At 45.3% G+C, this 20,162-nt stretch overlaps 1 protein-coding gene across 2 annotated transcripts; it reads right to left on the bottom strand.

The window, feature by feature from the left end:
• Positions 1-378: 378 nt before the first annotated feature.
• On the bottom strand, positions 379-18,926 carry LOC133973818 (kinesin-like protein KIF3C). Of its 2 annotated transcripts, XM_062411880.1 has the most exons (9): positions 15,490-18,926; positions 6,286-6,387; positions 6,042-6,164; positions 4,948-5,066; positions 4,558-4,674; positions 4,168-4,276; positions 2,599-2,741; positions 2,159-2,261; positions 379-2,075 (listed from the first exon to the last, which is right to left on the bottom strand). In XM_062411880.1, exons 1-8 carry the CDS (start codon positions 16,900-16,902, stop codon positions 2,174-2,176), a joined length of 2,214 nt encoding a protein of 737 aa, XP_062267864.1. In that variant the 5' UTR covers positions 16,903-18,926; the 3' UTR covers positions 379-2,075; positions 2,159-2,173. The 2 variants fall into 2 exon arrangements, with proteins under 2 accessions (XP_062267864.1, XP_062267863.1); XM_062411879.1 differs by having other exon boundaries at positions 379-2,261.
• Positions 18,927-20,162: the final 1,236 nt, after the last annotated feature.

The following is a 20,162-nucleotide window of genomic DNA, read 5'->3' as shown; positions in this document are numbered from 1 at the left end:
CACACACACACACACACACATTCTCGCACCACATAGACTTACATTCATTTCCATGACCACTGACCAACCTTTGTATTATTATTATTATTATTAGAAACACGACTGATGGAGCAGCAGGCACCTGTGACAATGTCTTTATTATATTTTTTTTATTTTTTCAGCCCCACCGGCCCACCATGATACATACATACATATACATAGAGAATCCCCCCCCCCCCAGACCCCCCCACCCAACATCTCCCCCATCCCATCACCCTTTGCCGGCAGGTTACCATGGAAACAGGCTCCTCCACAGTCACTTCCTGATTGTCTCTGGATTCCTGCATCCACCCCCCCCACTTCCCTCTCTCTTTCCATCAGCAGTAGCAGCCTCGCTCTGCCCCTCCCCCACAGTCCACACACACACACACACACACACACACATTTGTACAATAATTTCACGGCCCTGACACAGACGGGAAACGTTCATGGATATATATGTATTTTTTTTTTTACTGAATAATATGACAACAATGTTTATACATTAGAAACCGACCTCGGTTCAATTTAGAACATCATTTAATTTTACAATAGAGGCGACACAGTGCGAATAAATAATTTACTGTTTTAAACGTTAAAATTTGATGTTTTCAGAATTGTAGACACAATTTGTTTTAAATATATTTTAGCTTGAATATCATTATTTAAATTTATTCATTTGACAAATAGTCTGAAGCTGTTTTGAATCTGGATTACACATGAAGATAAACCTTTAAAACCCTCAGTGTCAATCAGTCTGAGATGGAAATAGATTTCAATCAAAACAGTGTCTGGTGATAAGTAATTTTCAATCATCACCAACATTTCTGGCAAATTTGGACAATTTGTGCATCCAATGATGATTCAGCCATAATGAAGCTGTCTGTCATAGTATCACATATAATAAATGATATGATGTTTGGGTTTAAAACCTATTCTGAGACACACAAGACGATGATGCCACGTAACAGAGATGTGGAAGTTTCGATCTCATTGGGAAATAGACTGGGTGCTCTCTTGCACTTTGCAGGGGGTTCGGCTGCAACAGGATCTGAAGCATCAATAATACAGTGGTGATCAGTGCCCCCCCGCTGTCCGCTCCTCTTCACCTCCATGAAGAAGACAATGGACTGACTGCTCGCTGCCTCCGGAACCACAGGGACACTCCACTCGGTCCGGCTGCAGCGAACAGGCTACACAGAAACCAATATGCACAGCAAGTAGCCAGTAGTACATTCGGCGGCTCTGGCTATGCACTGGAGACAAGTCCTCAGGGAAAAGACAAAGTTCACAGCAAATCTGCCAGTTTCTTAAACTGTGACACTCCCACGTCTTCAATTAAGCTGAAGGACTTTTGGAAAACCTACAATCTGCTCCAATATCTTAATTTTCATCTGATTATTATTTAACAGGCATTTCTTATTTATTAGACATCGTGGAGGGACAGAAGAATGAAGAGTGACAACAGGTATAAGGAGGAAGGTCATCATCCAGGCTTCAACGCACCTCGTCTGACCAACCACAGCACAGTTCATATGTTATATCAATATTTTCTAACGTGCTCAACACAGACATAAACAATCTGAAGGGAACCGTCGATGGATTCGGACTAACCCCCCGCCCCCCCCCCCCGAAGGAAAAATAAAATAAAACATGACATATTTTCACTGATTGATATTCTACAGGGGAGTCAAGCAGTTTGTGAGCTCTCAGATCGCAACTGGTCACAATTTGAAACACAAACAGACAATCATACAACCCCCGTATGCACAACACACACTCACACACACACCAGTCTGGCTGCAGAACCACTCTGCAGCCAGACGTTTTTTAAAAGACAATCCAAGGCTCTTGGTCCCAAACATGCAGAGAACGAAGGAGGAAAAAGTCTTTACATCCGTAGAGCAGGAGGAACTGATGTTTTCTAGAAGTTTCTGAGTTCATTTAGTTTTCCCCGTCATGAGATAAGTTCTTTATTCGCGACCCGTTAAACTCCGTGACCTCTCGGGATTCGGCAGAGGTCGTAGCGTGTGCTTGTGTCCCGGCTGTGGGCCTCGCTGAGAAATGTTCCAGAGGAAAATCAGCAGGAGGAAGCAGAAGAATGAAATAAATTAACAATAGAAAAACAAACAGCTGAGACCTCTTCACTGAAGCTTCACTGTGCCGCGGTGGGTGAGGCAGCGTGACACGCCGCCAGGGAAGCGTTGGACGAGGAGGACGTGATGGACTTCGGCGTCTGACACCTGCGAAGCGAAGAAAGAAGAATTATAAAAGTGAGATGGACCTGAAGTCAAATCTCTGTCTTCACACGGAGAGTAGACGCATGTTAACGAGATTATCCCACATCGGTGAGATTACAAGAAAAATGAAAAAAAAAGATAAACCTTCAGATTAGGACCAAGTAGAGAGGGTGTGGCTAATCCTGAATAATCCCATTTAAAGATGCATCGAGTCTAAACCATTTACGCCCATAAGACACAGACAAAGACCCTGCATACAAAAGAACACAACATGCGTCCACTACATTACAAACTGGCTTCTGGTAAAGGGGGGGGGGGGGGGGGGGGGTTGTGGTCTCACCAGGAGCGAGACTTGCGGACGCCCCCCCGCTCCTTGGACGGCGAGTTGTCCCCGGAGGTGCTTTGGTTCGGCTCCGTCGAGCGCTCCAGTGAGGCCGTGTTCGGAGGAGTCATGTCCAGCTCCAGGAACATGATGTTCTCCGCCTGAGCAGAGGGACAGAGGGACAGAGGGACAGAGGGACAGAGGGACAGAGGGTCAGAGGGACAGAGGGACAGAGGGACAGAGGGTCAGAGGGACAGAGGGACAGAGGGACAGAGGGACAGAGTGTCAGAGGGTCCGAGGGACAGAGGGACAGAGGGACAGAGGGTCAGAGTGACAGAGTGACAGAGGGACAGAGGGACAGAGGGTCAGAGGGACAGAGGGACAGAGGGTCAGAGGGTCAGAGGGTCAGAGGGACAGAGGGTCAGAGGGACAGAGTGACAGAGGGACAGAGGGACAGAGGGACAGAGGGTCAGAGGAACAGAGGGACAGAGGGACAGAGGGTCAGAGGAACAGAGGGACAGAGGGACAGAGGGACAGAGGAACAGAGGGTCAGAGGGACAGAGGGACAGAGGGTCAGAGGGACAGAGGGACAGAGGGACAGAGGGACAGAGGGTCAGAGGGTCAGAGCGACAGAGGGACAGAGGGTCAGAGGGTCCGAGGGACAGAGGGACAGAGGGACAGAGGGACAGAGGGACAGAGGGTCAGAGGGTCAGAGGGTCAGAGGGTCAGAGGGTCGGACAGAGGGTCAGAGGGACAGAGGGACAGAGGAACAGAGGGTCAGAGGGACAGAGGGACAGAGGGTCAGAGGGACAGAGGGACAGAGGGTCAGAGGGACAGAGGGACAGAGGGTCAGAGGGTCAGAGGGTCCGAGGGACAGAGGGACAGAGGGTCAGAGGGACAGAGGGACAGAGGGTCAGAGGGTCAGAGGGACAGAGGGACAGAGGGTCAGAGGGACAGAGGGACAGAGGGTCAGAGGGTCAGAGGGTCCGAGGGACAGAGGGACAGAGGGACAGAGGGACAGAGGGTCAGAGGGTCAGAGGGTCGGACAGACGGTCAGAGGGACAGAGGGTCAGAGGGTCAGAGGGTCGGACAGAGGGTCAGAGGGACAGAGGGACAGAGGGTCAGAGGGACAGAGGGACAGAGGGTCAGAGGGTCGGACAGAGGGTCAGAGGGACAGAGGGTCGGACAGAGGGTCAGAGGGTCAGAGGGTCGGACAGAGGGTCAGAGGGACAGAGGGTCGGACAGAGGGTCAGGGCTGCGGTGCATGTCATAAACCACGTCTCCTCCATGTAGGTAGATAAAAAGTCAAACACGGCATGATACATTTTTCTCGAAGACAGTTTCTGTCGTTTGAGGGAAGTTCATGATTTCATTTATTAATTTTTCTTAAAGTTTGGATTTAATTTGTTTTTATGAGGCCATTAGAACTGGGTGATTGACAGGTGGGACTGTCTCGTGATTGGTCGAGCACGTTTATCAACGGGACCTCAATCTCAAGATGGCTTCATCTCTGGATAGCGGGAGGAAGTGGAGACATCTTTATGTCCTCACACAACACAACACACACACTCGCACACAGACACCTACCCTGTATCTGGAGTGGGCTCCCATAGCTATGGCCACCCTGGCATACTGGGTGATGGGACGTTTGTATCCGACTGCAGACGACGGCCTTTTCTTCATCTGAGAGGATTTACTGAGTAGAGACAGAGGGGGGGGGGGGGGGGTCAATATCAATCAATGTTGTCACATCAAACCAGTTTCCACAAAGGTAAAATAGTTTTAAAGGATTTTAAAGTCTTCCAGTGAAGGACACGGATAATTGAGGATAAACAATCGATATTGAGAGGACCACAGCTGTGACAAAGGTCAGGAGGTCGTGGACCCCAAACCACCACATTCTGAGCTCGTTAGGTTTGACCTCAGCCCACCGATGGAAAAACACTGAACCCCGAAATATAATTAAATCAAACCGACCTCTCAGTGGGAACCAGGGGCTGGAACTTCCACTGGTCCTCCTCGGTGTCAAAGGTCAGCCTGTTCATGATCTTGTTCTTCTCCTCTGGAGGAATGAAGTTCTCTATGATCAGGTACCTGCAGGAACAACACAGCAGCCGTCAGCTCTTCCTCACGGGCTACAGGTGGAACATCTTCATCGTGTTGGAACATTTAAAAACGTTACGAGGAAGAGGACACTGGTGGATTTTATAAAAATGGGAAAGGCACTTTTATGCGATGTAGAACACAAACCAGCTGAGATCTTTTTTGTGCCAGAAAGCTCAGACCTCTGTCTTTCACCCCATCACGATGCCGGCCTGTGATGACATCATTACGCTTTGTTATGTGTGCTGTGTTCGCTCGACTCACTTGAACTTGAGCTCTCTGGTCAGCTCGTTCTGAGTCTGTTCCAGCTCCTGTCGGCTCCTCACGTGCTCGTCGTTCACATCCTGGATCTCGGCTTTGATGCACTGGAGCTTGGCGTACAGCTATGAGGAGAGAGAGAGAGAGAGACAGAGAGGGAGAGAGAGAGAGAGGGAGACAAGCAGAGAGGGTGAGGACCAGAGATGTTGCCGTTGAACTGGTGAACCACATCGCTCTGGATGCTCTGGTGACTGGTGACACATGGCAGCTCTCCCTCCTCACAGCTCCTTCCTCCTCTTTCCAGCAGCTTTCATACCGATCGATTTCTCTCACGTCTCCCATGACTGAATATAACGGCCTCACTCAAGTGGTTTAATCCTGATTTCCTGTTCGCTGCAGCTTGATTTGAGTTTGACCAGTGGAAACAGACATTTTCACCGATGAGGAGCTTGCATGTGATGTTGCATTTGTACGTTTCATTCTCCTTCTCTTCCTCCGAGTGGCGGCACCATGCACGTTAGGGCAACAGAGGCACAAAGGTCAACACCGGGATCATTAGTCACATGGTCATCCACACTCACACCAGGGGTTGTTTGGGGTTAGTCCGGCCGGCAGGGGTCGGTGCGACGGGTTGGGAAGTGAGAAGAGCAGGAGGTGTCGTTTGAGGGGTTTTTGCACTGGAGGATTTTTTAATGTGCGATGTTGAGAGAGCCTGAGAAATCTGACGAGCGAGGGGAAACGGGCTCAGAGGATCAGCGTGGTAAGCATGGACGGAGAGTGAAGTAGACAGACAGACGGATGGAGGGAGGGAGGGAGGGAGAGGTCCAGGAGAGAGGAGGGGACGGCAGGACAAACCTTGAGGTACTGAGATTTAAGTGAGTGTCCATTAGGAGCACGAGTCCGAGGCAGAGGGTCATTAGGATCCAGGTCAAAGTTCAGGGGTTCAGGGGTAAAAGAGGAATATACTCACATTAGGAAACAAAAAAGGAAGGCGTGTGTGTGTGTCTGTTTGTGTGTGTGAAAGCTTGTTGTGCATTCCTCATGTATTTCTATAGTGAACACACACAGGAGTGTCGTCCATCCAGCTGCAGATATTTTACCTTCTTGAGTTTCTTGGTCTTGGCCTCCACCTCCTGCTGCAGAGAAGTGAAGGTCTCTCTGAGCTCCACTGTCTCCTCGTCCTGGACAAACATCTGCTGCTGCATCTCCCTCTCCGTGCGGGTCTGAAAGCATCACAACGTCACCTTCAGGTTCATAAACAACAAAAAGGAAGGAGACAACTCTCGGTAATAATCATAATAACCTCCTCCTATGAGAAACACACACACACACACACAGGTTTACCTGGTCAGCGATCTCCTGCTGCTTCATCTCCAGCATCTTCTGCTGCTCGTTGGTGTGATCCATGATGTTCTTTCCTCCGACCAGCAGCTTGCTCTCCATCGCCTGGAAACATATTATAACAACAACATGTGCATTAATAATTAATAAACAAAGCTGCAATGTGTCCTTTTCCATGTAGTCGCTCAGGGAAATTTAAACACATGTACATTTAAATGTGAAGGTTAAAGATCTATTGTGTAGTTAATGACAGTTAAAAACAAATGGTACTTGGAGTTAAATAATAAATAAAAAAGATCAATTTGTATGCTTTACAAACCATCAACAAAACAATGCAACACTAAATGATATTGGATGAAAGGAGAAGTCAAATCTTCTTGAGGTCAAACAAAGTTCAATGAGACATTTAACAGTAAAGTCTTTGTGTGTGTGTGTGTGTGTGTGTGTGTGTGTGTGTGTGTCTGTGTGTGTGTGTCTGCTGCAGTGAGTGCAGACTTTGTTCTGATGAGGCAGACGGAGCTGAAGCTCAGCAGCGACCTGATGTCACCAGTCGACGAGCAGCTGAGCTCGGATGAAACACAAATCACTGTGGTTTCCCAGATATATAGCCACCACATATATAATTTACAGTCTAGAATCTGTAAAAACACATCAGCTCTGCTTCTAATAAGCAAAAAGCAACAATTGTTAATTGTTTGTTTTATTTTTTTTGTTTCCTTTGCGTTTTTTCTCACAGATGCACAGAAACAAAGAAACGAGAAGATCACAGATGAAACACGAGCTTCCTGTTATTCCCAGAGGAGAAAACCAGCTCATCCATCTGTAAATAACAACAAACAAACAAACAGCAGCACAGGATCACACACACTCTCTTTCTCCACCTACAATAACAAAAACCTCTCTCTTTATGAGGGTTTATAAAGAAACTAAGTTTGGAACATCTTTTTGAAGCATTATGCATTTCTCTCCCTCTTTAAACTTAAAATGTATTTTCTTTTAAAAATAAATGTATAACGAGGGCCTATGTGTGTTGACTCTGATGACACAACATCATGCATTAAGTTCATGCTTGTGTTAATGCATCTCTGGTTACTGCAGAGATTCAAAGACACACACACACACACACTAATGCACATTATTCTGCCTTTATCTGTGAATGAATGATCTCATGTCCCGAGGCAAGAACGGACGAGAGACGAGGAACAAGAAACGCAAAGGAAACACAGAGACCAAGGAAATGTAAAAAGCAGGAGGACGTAAGCGAGAGACACAAAAAAAGGAAAAAGGGGCCCGAGGAGGACAAACTGGGTCCATGGCCTTTTTATACTGGTCACATTCCAGTCTCTGGACGCTCTGCACAAAGACAGCATGTGTGTGTGTGTCTGTGTGTGAACTGTGTGCCGCCTATACATTCTCAATTACACGTACATACCACACTGTCCACCCGATTGTTCACCATCGGCTGGACTTTAACACACACACACACACACACACACACACACACGCACACACACACAGACACACACACATTCAGAGAGTACAGTGGAGTCCTTCAGAGGGGATGCGTCTGCAGCAGGTCTTTACAGAAAGCCTCTTTGTTTCTCTGTGTGTGTGTGTGTGTGTGTGTGTGTGTGTGTGTCTGTGTGTGTGTGAGCTCTGCTGCTCTTTGTGTTTTGTCATATTCTTTCATTTTCATCACAGGGCTGATTCATGTCATGGATTTCCTCCCGTGTCTCTTGCTCTTGACAGGCTGGTTTAGAAAAACCTCAACTTCATCTAAATCACAGCAGCAGACACACACAATGTGCTCAAGCTGATAACACACTCTCGTTTATCCTCTTTAGTGTCTTTATTGAACACGCTCATTAAACATTAATGGTGCGGGTTGCACAGCGTATTGACTGATCTGCTCCCTGATTGGTGCAAAAGGTTGATTGCCTTCGTCTGTTGTACATCTATTTTATTTCATTGTCCTGCTGCATCGCTCAACGTTTACTGAGCTTCTATACTGCGGTTCCTCCTATGAGGGGGGGGGGGGGGGTTCATGATAATACATTTTCTTGGTTAAAAAAAGCTCTTAACAAAATTCAAAACCTCAAACTGTGTCACTGGGTTTTCTGTTAAACTAAATAACACAGACTGGCAACAGGTCTATGGAAGCAAATCTGAGTTTAAAGTAATAACAACACTGTCATGTTCCCTGATGTTCAAATAAAAGACGACAGAACAGGAGGAAGAGGAGGAAGAGGAGGAAGAGGAGGAAGAGGAAGAAGAGGAGGAACGATGACTCAGTGTGGAGCCCAACTGACCTTTCAATACAATCACATGAGAGACGACTCACTTGTCGTTTGAGTCATTACACACACACATACACACACACACACACACACACACACACACACACACACACACACACACACTGTTCTTAAGGTCACAGCAAATTTGAATCTGTCACCAGGCCGTTAGAAACCTTCCTGTAACTGCAGCTCATTAACTCTGAGTCACTCTTGATTCTGATTAAAGACAAACATGTTAAGAACCTTAAAGGCCACAACACATTGTTTTAGTTTATTTGTATTTATTTGATATAAAACATTGTACATTTATATACAAAGATATTAAAGAGCATTGAGATGTTTTTATGATTATCAATCGCTGCTGTTGGTTCAATCGTTAGTATTATTTACTAGTATAATATTTCCCTGTATATGTAAAGTCATGAAAATAAAATAGTTATGTGCACTTAAATACTAAAGTAGAAGTATTTGGTTAAAGTCCACTAACATGTGTGTGTTTTAGTTTCAGAGGAAGTCCACGTCTGCTCTAATGCACATAAATAATTATTAAAAAATACTTTACTCCACTTTAATCAAATCACTTTGGATTCTGCAGGACGAGACTTAGAGAAAACCCTGAAGTGTTAATAGACACATTACACTTTTCCTGCAGGTGCTGAGTGCATCGTGTGTGAGTGTCAGGCTTCTATATCTGTGTGAGTGTGTGTATAATCTGCCCGTAAGTGTGTGTTCAATCAGTTTTGGCTGTGACTGACTCGCTTCCTGCCGGGAAAGTCAAGATAATGTGAAGCGTTGCGTATCGAGCTGGCACTGGCCAGCCAATGGCGGCGAGGCTGGGGCCTGCTGGGAGCGAGGGAGCGGGGGAGCGGGGCTATAAATACCATGTGACGACAACAGGTCTTGTGTTTGCGGCGGGGGGGGGGGAGAGACAGAGAGCTGGCTGGGAAGAGACAGAAACAAAGAGGAGAGGGGGAAGAGGAGAAGACGGGAGACAGAGGGAAGAGAAGAAAGGTCACAGCGGCTCCGAGGATCTGGTTCATCAGAGGCTTGAGATGTCAGCTGTCAATCATCCACCTGCACCTGACAGACACACGAGGGCGATGCAGCGAGCGACATTCAGCCAACATGGAGAACATCCATGTTTACATCCTGTCCACACAAATGTGAATGGTTTCTCTGTGTTTGAGCCGCTCGTCCACACGTCACTAAAACAGAGAGTTTAGCATGTGGCGTGTAGCGTGTAGCGTGTGGGAATCGATGAAGTCACTGCTAACTTCGCTCATGGGGCTGTGTGCAAAGAGCATGCACCAGAAACAACAACAACAACAACAATGGTTACAAGTTTGAAGCAGAATTTTGCGTCACTGCACCGATGCACCAATCAAGAGTCAGTCTGTGTCTCAGCTGTCAATCAAGGCATTTCCCCCCATTGTTATAGCATCAAATATATACTTAAAACAAACATCAGTGTAATAAGAACTACCTAAAATTACAGAACCATCTTTGATAAAAAAACGTTTTGTTAAGTCTGCTAACATGGAGGAGGAGATCTATACTGCAGCCAGCCACCAGGGGGCGATCAAGATGATTTCACTTCACTTTTGTGTGTCTGTAATGTCGTCAATTCTATATTAGGTCATACCACATTAACACACATGAAATAGAATCATGACCATTCAGGTGCACTGGTGTGAACAGGAAGCAGTTTGTCACTTAGCACCAGAACATACTGGTGAGTACTGGTGGGACTTCCATCCTCAGACAGATTGAGCCACTTCCAATGGAGTCATGAGATCGCTCCTCAGGCGACTCGACGCCGTCAGTCAGGTGATCACAACGGTGTGACCGTGGGGTGAGTCATCAGCTTTCATGTGACCTCAGCAGCTCTCAAGGTGTCAACGAGCACACGAGAGGTTAAACTGTCTCTCACGTGGAGCAGGAGACGCCTCAGGTCAGAGGAGACTGTCCCTCAGCCACCTCGAGTCCAGACGCCTGTGCATCGCACTGAGAGACACCGAGACCTGGAGACTGTCCCTCAGGCGGGATCTCAACAACATTCAAAATGTCCTCACGCTGACGTCTGGTTCTCACGTAGAGACGCTCTGGAACATTTCAGGAAAGTGTCCGAACTGAAACGTTTCTTTTAAGATGAAAAAGCTGTGGGAGGTATGTTTTTAACTCGTTTACACAGCGTATATAAAGAGTGATAAATTATACATTTTATAATTGTGGTGTATATTTTGATAAATGCTGCAGTCGTCACATTAAGTATTAAATCTTGTTTCCATCCAATACAAAAAAATGTTTACTATGTGTTCCCTCAAACATAAGATGCATTAACTGGCTTGTGTGTCTGCTTTCTCCACCGATCACGCAGCTTCAGGAGAACCCAAACGCACACACACAGACAGAAACACACCAACACACACACTAACACAAACGCACCTACACACACGAAAAACACACAAGGACGAACACAGTCGATTCATCAATATTTCAGTGATGCAGTCCTCCATGCTGAAAGATGGAGAGCAGAGATGAGCTCTTTTCTGTTTTTCAGCACACACACATACACACACACACACACACAGACACACAGACGTACAACACACACACACAACACACACAACACACACTCCACCCTCTGTCCAGGGTTTCTTTTGCCTTTAATTAGACAGGAAGCGACTGTATAAACAGGAAACAGACATTTTACTCATAAAGCCATGCCTGTATATGTGTGTGTGTGTGTGTGTGTGTGTGTGTGAGAGTGTGTAACACTGGCAATCTTTCCTATGAGGCCGTGGGCATTGTTTTTAGACATGCGCTGTGATTGGCCGGACCTCAGCCGGCAGGATGTAAGAAAACCTCCTGCAGCCGACGGTGTAAAGACGAGAAGCTGAATTGAAGCTGAAGCTGTGAAGCTCTGTCTCACTGTCCTCACATCTCAAGTCAACCCCCCCCCCCCCCCCCCTTCGGCTCGCTGACGGTGCAACTTCTATTTTAGGCTTTTTACCAAACAACCAATCAGATCAGACACATCTGAGAGAAACAAGCCAGTGTTTCCCGACACAGGCTTCACCTGGGCATCCTGCCATGGGCCGCTTTGCAGCCTCACTTTATTAGGGTCGTCTGTCCTGTAATTTCCCTGCTGCCACTCTGATCCAAATTTGTATACACATTTCTCAACTCAATTACTCGAGCCTGACGATATGAGTTTTTTTAAGGGCCAATTTAAATAGTGATGCTGAGATTTTAAAGAAATTCAGAAATTTCAGCCCAAAATAATGTAATTAAATGTGGATATTTTCAGTTTTAGCATAAACTTTATTATGAATAACTATAAATACAAAGAAACACACAAGAACAAACCGAAAGACCATTCCAGAGCTGGACAACTGAAATTCTGAAAGTCGTGTAATATGATTGAAACCTTGCTTTTTCAGAAGATGTTTAACAGCAGGTGGAATAAAAAGCCTTGATTTGAGAATCTAGGAGAATGAATGTTTTTAAGAGTTGTTATTATATAATCGTTTTTTCATGACCTACAGAAATAAAGACATCACTAATGTGAGAGACGTGAGGAAGAAGAAGGTTTGACCCAGAAAAATGGATCTAAGAATAGTCCACAGTGGAGCTGCTGCTCAGGATGAAGCTCTCAACAGCCACTGCACTGAGACCTGTTTCATAACAGCACCACTGTTAAAAGATGCTAAATACGTCCACAGTGTTAAAAGATAAATCTACTCAAGTCAGAGACTGAAGTTAAATTACTACAGATGTAGTAGCTACAGCTGTTTTTTCAATATTTAATCTGCATGTAAGTAAATATAGGAAATGTACACGATTGGATTTGGGATCAGCAGATTCCCATTTGGAATGGAACTTCTGGATTTCAACAACAAACACATGACCACACTGTGAAGTTAGTTTACACTGTGGTTACTTCTGAGATCACTGCAGAAAAAGAGATTGCAGTGCCATCGATGATCGACCTCACTTCTTTCATAAATAACAGCGAAAGAGAAATGATGCAAACAAGGAGGTGGCGAAGTCAGACCCATGATGGGTGATTCACGAGGCCGACCGGACTCTGGACATTTGTTCCCATGTAGATCAAAGCCGGTGTCAGCAGCAGAGCAGAGAACATGACACGGTTCCACCAACGTATCAGTTTGATCATCAACAGACAGAGCTTTGTACCTTAGAGGCCGGTTAACTAAATAACATCAGCTGACCAGCTTCATAAGGCCAATGTATGACCTACTTACATGTTTTGAATGTGTGTTTGTGTGTGTGTGTGTGTGTGTGTGTGTTTGTGTGTGTTTGTGAGTGAGACGACAGGGGAACAGATTTAATTGCTTTCCTTTTTGATATTATCTATAATTGGTTATTTTTTAAGCTAATTTCCACTGATGTTTTGAGCCAGTTCTTTCTCTCTCTCTCTCTCTCTCTCTCTCTCTCTCCCGTCTCTGCCTGGAAACCTCTCTTTGATTGGTCGGGAGCACAGAGAGAAAAATGGACCCCTCAGGCCATATTCTGTGGTTGGTGGGTTAATATCTCACCGGCCAATCAGAGGGTAGCCAAACCTCCTTCTGAACCTGACTGTGAGTTTAGTTTGGCCTTAAAAAACTTATTTGTTTATGTATTATATAATTGCTTTTATTTTTAAGCCCTGTAGTTCATTATTTTTAACTCATTACCATGGGATATGTACTATATAGCTTATTTATCTATATCTTTTAATTGTGCCAGATTCTAAAGAATTCTCTCGAGGCATTCTTAAGGTAACATGTTCAGAAGGCAGAAAAGTTATTTTTGATGTCACCTTGACCTTGACCTTTGACCTTTAACCATCGAAATTCTATTCATCTTTGAGTCAAAGTGAATGTCTGTCCCAAATAGGAATAAATAAAGCGTCTTGGATCAAACATAAGAATCAGTTCCTCACATGAAGAGTAAATCTGATTTCCACCAACAAGAAGCTGATTGATCAAAGCAGGAAACGCTCTTCTACTTAATCATCTTCCTCCTCGGGGTGGAGGGTTGATTCCCTGTGCTGACATCACTCCCTAGCTGCCCAGTCAGGGAGCAGCCTCACACTCAGGATCAGGATATCAGCTCCGTCTCGTGGGACTTGCCCAGACCTTAACTCACAAAGACAATGAGCCACATCCTACCGACGAGGCAGCGAGGAACATGTGCTTACGCTGCTTTTAAAGAGACGAGTGAGGAACAAGTGCAGCGTGAGCACTCTGTCACTTCCAGTTCGGCCTGTTTGGGGGATTTTTGACTTTTAAATAACCTACAGCGAAGGAAAGAGGAAAACTCAAAAAATGATATACCATTGATTCAAATTGCTGTAGGGAAAAATAATGTAAAGAACTGGTATCTGCTCAAATTATTTGCTGACATAGAGAGAAAACATACATATCTTTGTAAAAGTGGTAAAGAACCAGTTTCTCCACTGGAAGCAGCTTCAGCAGAACAGAAGGTAATTAAGTCAAAGCCCAATTTGTGTTTTGACACTTTCACTGTTCCTGTAAAATCTCTCTTTGATATTCCAGGACTCTTGCTGCTGTCGCTCTCTCCACCCACACATACTGGTTTTCACCCACACCTGAATGCATCACACCCACGCCTCTGCTCTGGGAGCTGTTAAATCACTGTGGTGAGTTCAGTGGGAAGTGGATAAAACCTAAACATGTACAGAACATGATTTTATATTGCTCTAAAAATACTCTGATCGAAAAAGTACAACGCTTCAACTTGTCACTTTCTATCGTTCCTACAGACGTGAAGCTGAAAATGAAATCTCCCCGAGGCTGCTCGCTGCTGCTCAGTAAACTGATCCTGGATCTCTCGGACACAGCCACAGTTCTATATAGACTGCAGTGTTTCTGCACGGGCGACTTATTGACTGGATGTGCACAGGAATCAGAGCAAGTAATGAATGCAGGTCAGACGGGGACTCTCTGATTGGAGGCTTTGTGATGCCGTGTTTGAAGAAGGGTTGAAGGGAGAGCTGACATTTGAAGCTACAGTGACCACAGCTCCGGACACACAGCTCTGGACATGTGAGACACCTGAGCACACTGTGGTTTAAGGACAGCAGGGACAAGGACTCACACTGGACCAGTGACTGGAACCACCAGTGACTGTATATATGGCACATGTGTACTGTAAGAGATTTTATTCCAAGAAGCACAGAGAGGCTCGACTATAGGCCCCAAAAGTTCACAATCAGTTGGATGATAACACACAAACACACACACACACTGTATTTTGTCGAAGGGGTCAGATTAGGGACATGTGGTACACAGGGATTATCATGTGTGATAATCTGATGAGCTGTTATTAAGTGACATTATGGACACTAACCCTTGGAGCTCCATGTCTAATTACACCTCTATGTGTGTGTGTGTGTGTGTCTGTGTCTGTGTGTGGTCCTTAAAATGTTCATGTCTGTGCATATCTGTAGCTTCACTGAACATACAAACATGCAGCTCTCCTGCTTCTTCTACCATTCTGATAAACCAGGTTGTAAACCACGAGGTTTAAATACTACAATACCCATGAGCCTCCACTGCTCTTGTTATGGAGTAGTTTGAATTGGAGTTGCAGCAAATTCAACAATTTATTTTTTTTGCATTTGTGAACTAAAGTCTACTCATCAATAAAACTATTGGTTTATGAGCAGAAAGATAATCAATGTATTTTTGAGTTCCAGCTTTTCAAAAGGACTTGATCTGTACTTTTATCATCTATGCTCATTTACTGAATATCTTTGAAGATGTAACTTTGGGTGTTTGTCAATATTTATCTGATGTGTTGGATAAATCATCCATTTTTGTCCAGAATGGGTTGAGGGACAAAGAAAGAAAGGATGGAACCACCTGGTTGGACCTCTCACCTTGTACTTGGCGGTCAGCTGCTCGGTGGCCTCCTGCTCCTTCCTCAGATCCCCCATCATTCTCTGATTCTCTCCCAGCAGCTTCTGCTTCTCCTCGGCCAACATGAATCGATCATCTCTGATGGCCTCCTTCTCCCTCTCCAGCCGCTGCTCCTGCAGCTTCACGTATTCCTCTGCGTCCTTCTCCCCCTCCAACTCCTCGTCCTCGCCCTCCGTCTCCTCGCCCTCGTCTCTCTCCCAGCTCTCACCCTCCACCTGCTCCTTCTTCTGTTTGCTGCTCCACTTCCTGTGGTTGAGCTGGGCCCGGAGGCGAGCGATCTCCGTCTGGAACTCGCGCAGGAGAGCGTCCTTGGGGTCCTCGTTGACCCTTGGCTGGTTCTGGATGTTCTTGGCTCGGTTGGCGTAGCGGAGGGTGGTGAGGGTTTCGTCGTAGTGCTGGGGGGCGGGGCCTAAGGTGGCCACCATGACCGTCTTGGCATTCCCACCTAAAGAGTCTTGCAGCAGCCTGGTGAGCTTGGAGTCCCGGTAAGGCACATGGCCGCTGCGTCCATCTGCTAGTGCTGAGATCACGTTCCCCAGGGCTGACAGGGACAGGTTGATCTTGGCGGCTTCTTTCAGGCGCTCACCCTGGACGCCGGTCTTGGCTTGGCGCTCGCTGCCAGCCAGATCCACCAGGTTGAGGCGACCAACTCGAATGTGCTTCCTCCCATCTGGTCCAGGCTGGCTGCACTCCACCGTGATCAGGAACAACGCATGGGACCTGGACGAGTACTCGTTCATGTCTGTCGCCGCAACCGCCCTCGCCTGGTTGCCCAAGTTCATCACCTCCTCGATCTCCTTGATGCTCTTGCAGACACACGATGTGAGATCTTTGACGTACACTCCGGTTTCTGGACTCTCTCTGAGCTCCAGGGCTCTGGCGGTGTCGTGGTTGGGATCAAGGAGATCCCGAACCTCCTCCAGGTAGATCTCGAGGTAGGACGCCCGCACCAGGTACTGCCTGTCGGACTGCGAGCGGGAGATGTGTGTGAAGATGTGGTCAAAAGCGTTGGGGATCACCCCCCGTTTCTCTGGGTCCATCCATGCCCCCTGCATAGTGTACGTCTTTCCAGTTCCGGTTTGCCCGTAAGCAAAGATGGTTCCATTGAAGCCTTCGAGCACCGAGTCGATCAGGGGCCTCACACTCTCATCGTACAGGTCTCGCTGTTTGGAGCTTGCATCATACACACCATCGAACGTGAAGGTTTTCTGGGGCTCGCTGACTGGTGCTCGAGGGTTCCTGAGGAACACCTGTCCGAGACCCAGGTCCATCTGCACGATGCCCCCTGCAGGCCCGTGCGACTCCTCTTTCCGGTTCAAGGGACGGCATCGAACCACCACCTTCACCGACTCGCTGCTCTTAGTCTTTGACATGACTGCTCTCTGATTAATCTCAACAAAAAAACGAATCTATATCAGGCTACTCTCATTGAAAAAAAAAAACCCGGCTTCCCGGAGCCTTTAATTGGCCTGGATGAGCTCCTGTCTGCGCGTGACTTGTGTAACCATTGATTTCTGAATCATTAATAACAAATTCACTGTGGGAAATAGCGACACAGCAGAACAACACAAGCCCCGGTGCACACGGAGGGATGCCACGGTTCCTAAAAGGCTAATTTTCGTTGTTTATTGTCTGGAGCATTCGCCTGGAAGCCGACGAGCAGCGGCTCTCACGCTCCGCACCGATGCTCCATTGCGGTTCCCCGGCTCCGCGTCCAGATTCCAGATGAAAACACACAATCCGGATCAAGCAGTCGTCCTGGTTTCAATCCGCCGGTAAGATCCACCACAGACCGACGTCCTCGTCCTCATCCTCCGGTCCGACGCTCACTGATGCTCCGCGGTGGGTTTGCGGATCTGTCGGGTCCTGTGCGGAGAGACGGAGCTCTCCTCCTCCTCCTCCTCCTCAACCCACACACACACACACACAGATGTACACACACTCACACACACTCATTCAATCACCACACCCCACATCACTGCGGAGCGGAACGAGGGATCATGGGAAATGAAGTTTTTTTCTCATGTGCAAAATGACAGTTTTAATTGCTGCATCGTTTCAGCTGTCGATGCCTCACTTAACAGACAATTTTCAAATGTTCCTATTATTTTATTTATTTTTATGTGTTTATAACCATTTTCTAGTGTGCAAGATTCAATTTAAATCTACACAACTTGTATTTTTCATAACTTTTTATGTTTGTTGTTTCAGCCTGACATCTTGGAAAGTTTGAGAGTCTCTATTATAATTAAAAAAGATTTAGAGTAAAGGTCAGCTCTGATAATCATTCAGAGACAAGAGTTACTTTAGATATTCTTGAACTAAGATATTTGAAAGATTAAGATGAATATGTCCATGGTGTTTTATAAATCAGCTGTTCTTAATGTGATATTCTCTTTAACATCATCATGTTAGTCTGATTTTATCCTATTACTTCCGTTTAATTATATATTTGGTTGTTATGTTTGAGCAATTCTAATGTATCAGATCTTGATTTGTCTTCAATTTTATTTCTGTATAAAGAGTTGGAAGAAAAACTATGACCTGGTCAATCAGTTATAATTATAAAACAATTAGTCAAATTTGCAGTTAAAATATGAGTGAAAGGAATGAATTTAAAATATTAAAATAGTAATTTACATTCACTTAATAAGATGCATGTCCTGAATACATGTCAAAGATGTGATTTCTGTCATGTTAAAGCATTTTCTAAATGGATTTTTATAATTAGAGGGAATGGAAGTCACATACAAATGCATGATAATCCACTTGGTCATCAGTGATTAATCCACGATTGGTTCGCTTCACCTCTTAACTGTGTTTCCCCAAACCAGCACAGATTTAAGACAATGCTAAATTAATCATTACAAGACTTATTTAACTATTGCACTCATTCAAATAACGACACAGCAGCGTCACCTGGTGGATTAACAGTGGAGCACACCCTGACCTGCAGCTGGACGTCGCCACAGGAGTTGAGGGGATTGATGAGAAGAGCAGAGGTAACTGGTTCCAGGTCTAATGGGGGAGGTTCCACTATAACTTCCCATCTGACATCCTCAGTGTTATTTAATGGATTAGTGCTGCTTTAGGCCTCATGGGCTCAAAGAGGAGAGTCCCAGCCTCATTGGGAATTCAACAAATATCATTGTTCCTAAAGCTACACACACAAACTGCTTCCCCTTTACCACGTCACCTCATTGTGATGTGTGTGACAGTTATTGACCGAATATCATTGTTGGCTCGTGCACTGTTTGTTGATGTTTTAAGGAGCGGAGCCAGAACTTCATCCTACGAGTCCCTTTAGCTCAGACACTCGAGGCGTCACCTTGAATGACTCATTCTCAGGAAAGTTAAAGCTCAAAGTAAACTTTCCCAAAGTGTGTGAGCCCGAGAGCTGAAAATAGGATGTCAGGAATATCCGCCTATAAAAACAAGAATGACTGGTATTAAATAAAAAGCTAAACAGTCAATGAAAATAAAATTGCATTATTTAACTTTCTGCATGTGTTTTCAAGAGAGAGGAAATCTAGCCTCAGACAAAGTTTTTCTTATATAAATGTAATTATTTAATCATAAAAATTAAAATTAGAGATTGTTATTTTTCCCTCTAGTAATGTCATTTAAAGGATCTATTAATAGTATCCTTAATAGCCACTTACAATGTAAAACCTTAATCACCTTAAAACCTCAAACTTAAATCAATTATTTAAATAATGATGTAAATAATCCTCTAAATTTAGAAGCTGAAAACAATGCTGAAAGGCCAAAGTTTTAAATTAACTTCTTGTTTCAGTTAAAGAATCAAATTGGTTTAGCTGTTGGGGAAAGGATCATATTTCCAGGTTAAACATACGATTTGTGCTTCCTGGCGTCCTGGTGATCAACATGCATACCATATACTGTTGCTGAGTTATTCCCCCCCCCCCCCCTACTTCCTGTCACCTCTGAACCATCCGAAGTTGTTTCAAGCACAAAAATGCCCCACAAAAAATACCTTAAAAAGCCCAAAGGTCACCTTGTTCACTTGTCCAACAGGTACGTGTGTCATCAGAGTTCTTCTCTTAAAAGTGTTTTCAACTGTCACAGGCAGAACGGAGCAGAAACTTGAGTCGCTGGCTGTTTGTGAGCGTGTGAGACGAACCCTGGGGCCCCAAGCAGCAAAATTCAGGAATGCACAGTGATGTGGGAAGATTTCTGCATTCGGACATGATTTACAAGCGTAACAAAGATGGTCTTATAACTGAGGAGGAGGCATTCGATGATATTACGACCTAACAAAATTTAACCTGTAACTTTAACTTTAAGTGTGAAGAAAAACAGTGAGCTTCATTTAACTAATGCCTCTTAACCATCTGTTTTAGATATCTGCACCTTTCTTTCTGCCCTCCCTCAAAATCTAAGGTATTTCTGAAAAGTCTGACAATGATTAAAGTGTTTATGCATAACCTAATGTCTGATAGAGATGATTGTGTGGAGGTCAAGGGTCACGGGGCAGCTTTTCATTCAACCTTGTGCATAAGGTCAACTATTTGTTCCACTTCTTAGATTTATTTACGTGCTAAACCTTCATTGATCCCTCCCTCAGCTTTGTCCAGACTATCTCTCTCTCTTTCTTTCCGTAGTGCTTCTT

This window comes from Platichthys flesus, chromosome 18, assembly GCF_949316205.1.
Source record: "Platichthys flesus chromosome 18, fPlaFle2.1, whole genome shotgun sequence".
NCBI lineage: Eukaryota > Metazoa > Chordata > Actinopteri > Pleuronectiformes > Pleuronectidae > Platichthys > Platichthys flesus.
The sequence above is the reverse complement of the archived record's forward strand: the minus strand, read 5'-3'. Positions and strand labels throughout refer to the sequence as shown.

Excerpts from the sequence above, each read along its gene's own strand:
- LOC133973818 (XM_062411879.1), bottom strand. The coding sequence starts at position 16,902 with ATGTCAAAGACTAAGAGCAGCGAGTCGGTGAAGGTGGTGGTTCGATGC. Across the intron at positions 4,675-4,947 it reads ACCAGAGAGCTCAAGTTCAA|GTACCTGATCATAGAGAACT; the intron begins GTGAGTCGAGCG and ends TTGTTCCTGCAG. Across the intron at positions 2,262-2,598 it reads GTCCGCAAGTCTCGCTCCTG|GTGTCAGACGCCGAAGTCCA; the intron begins GTGAGACCACAA and ends TTCGCTTCGCAG.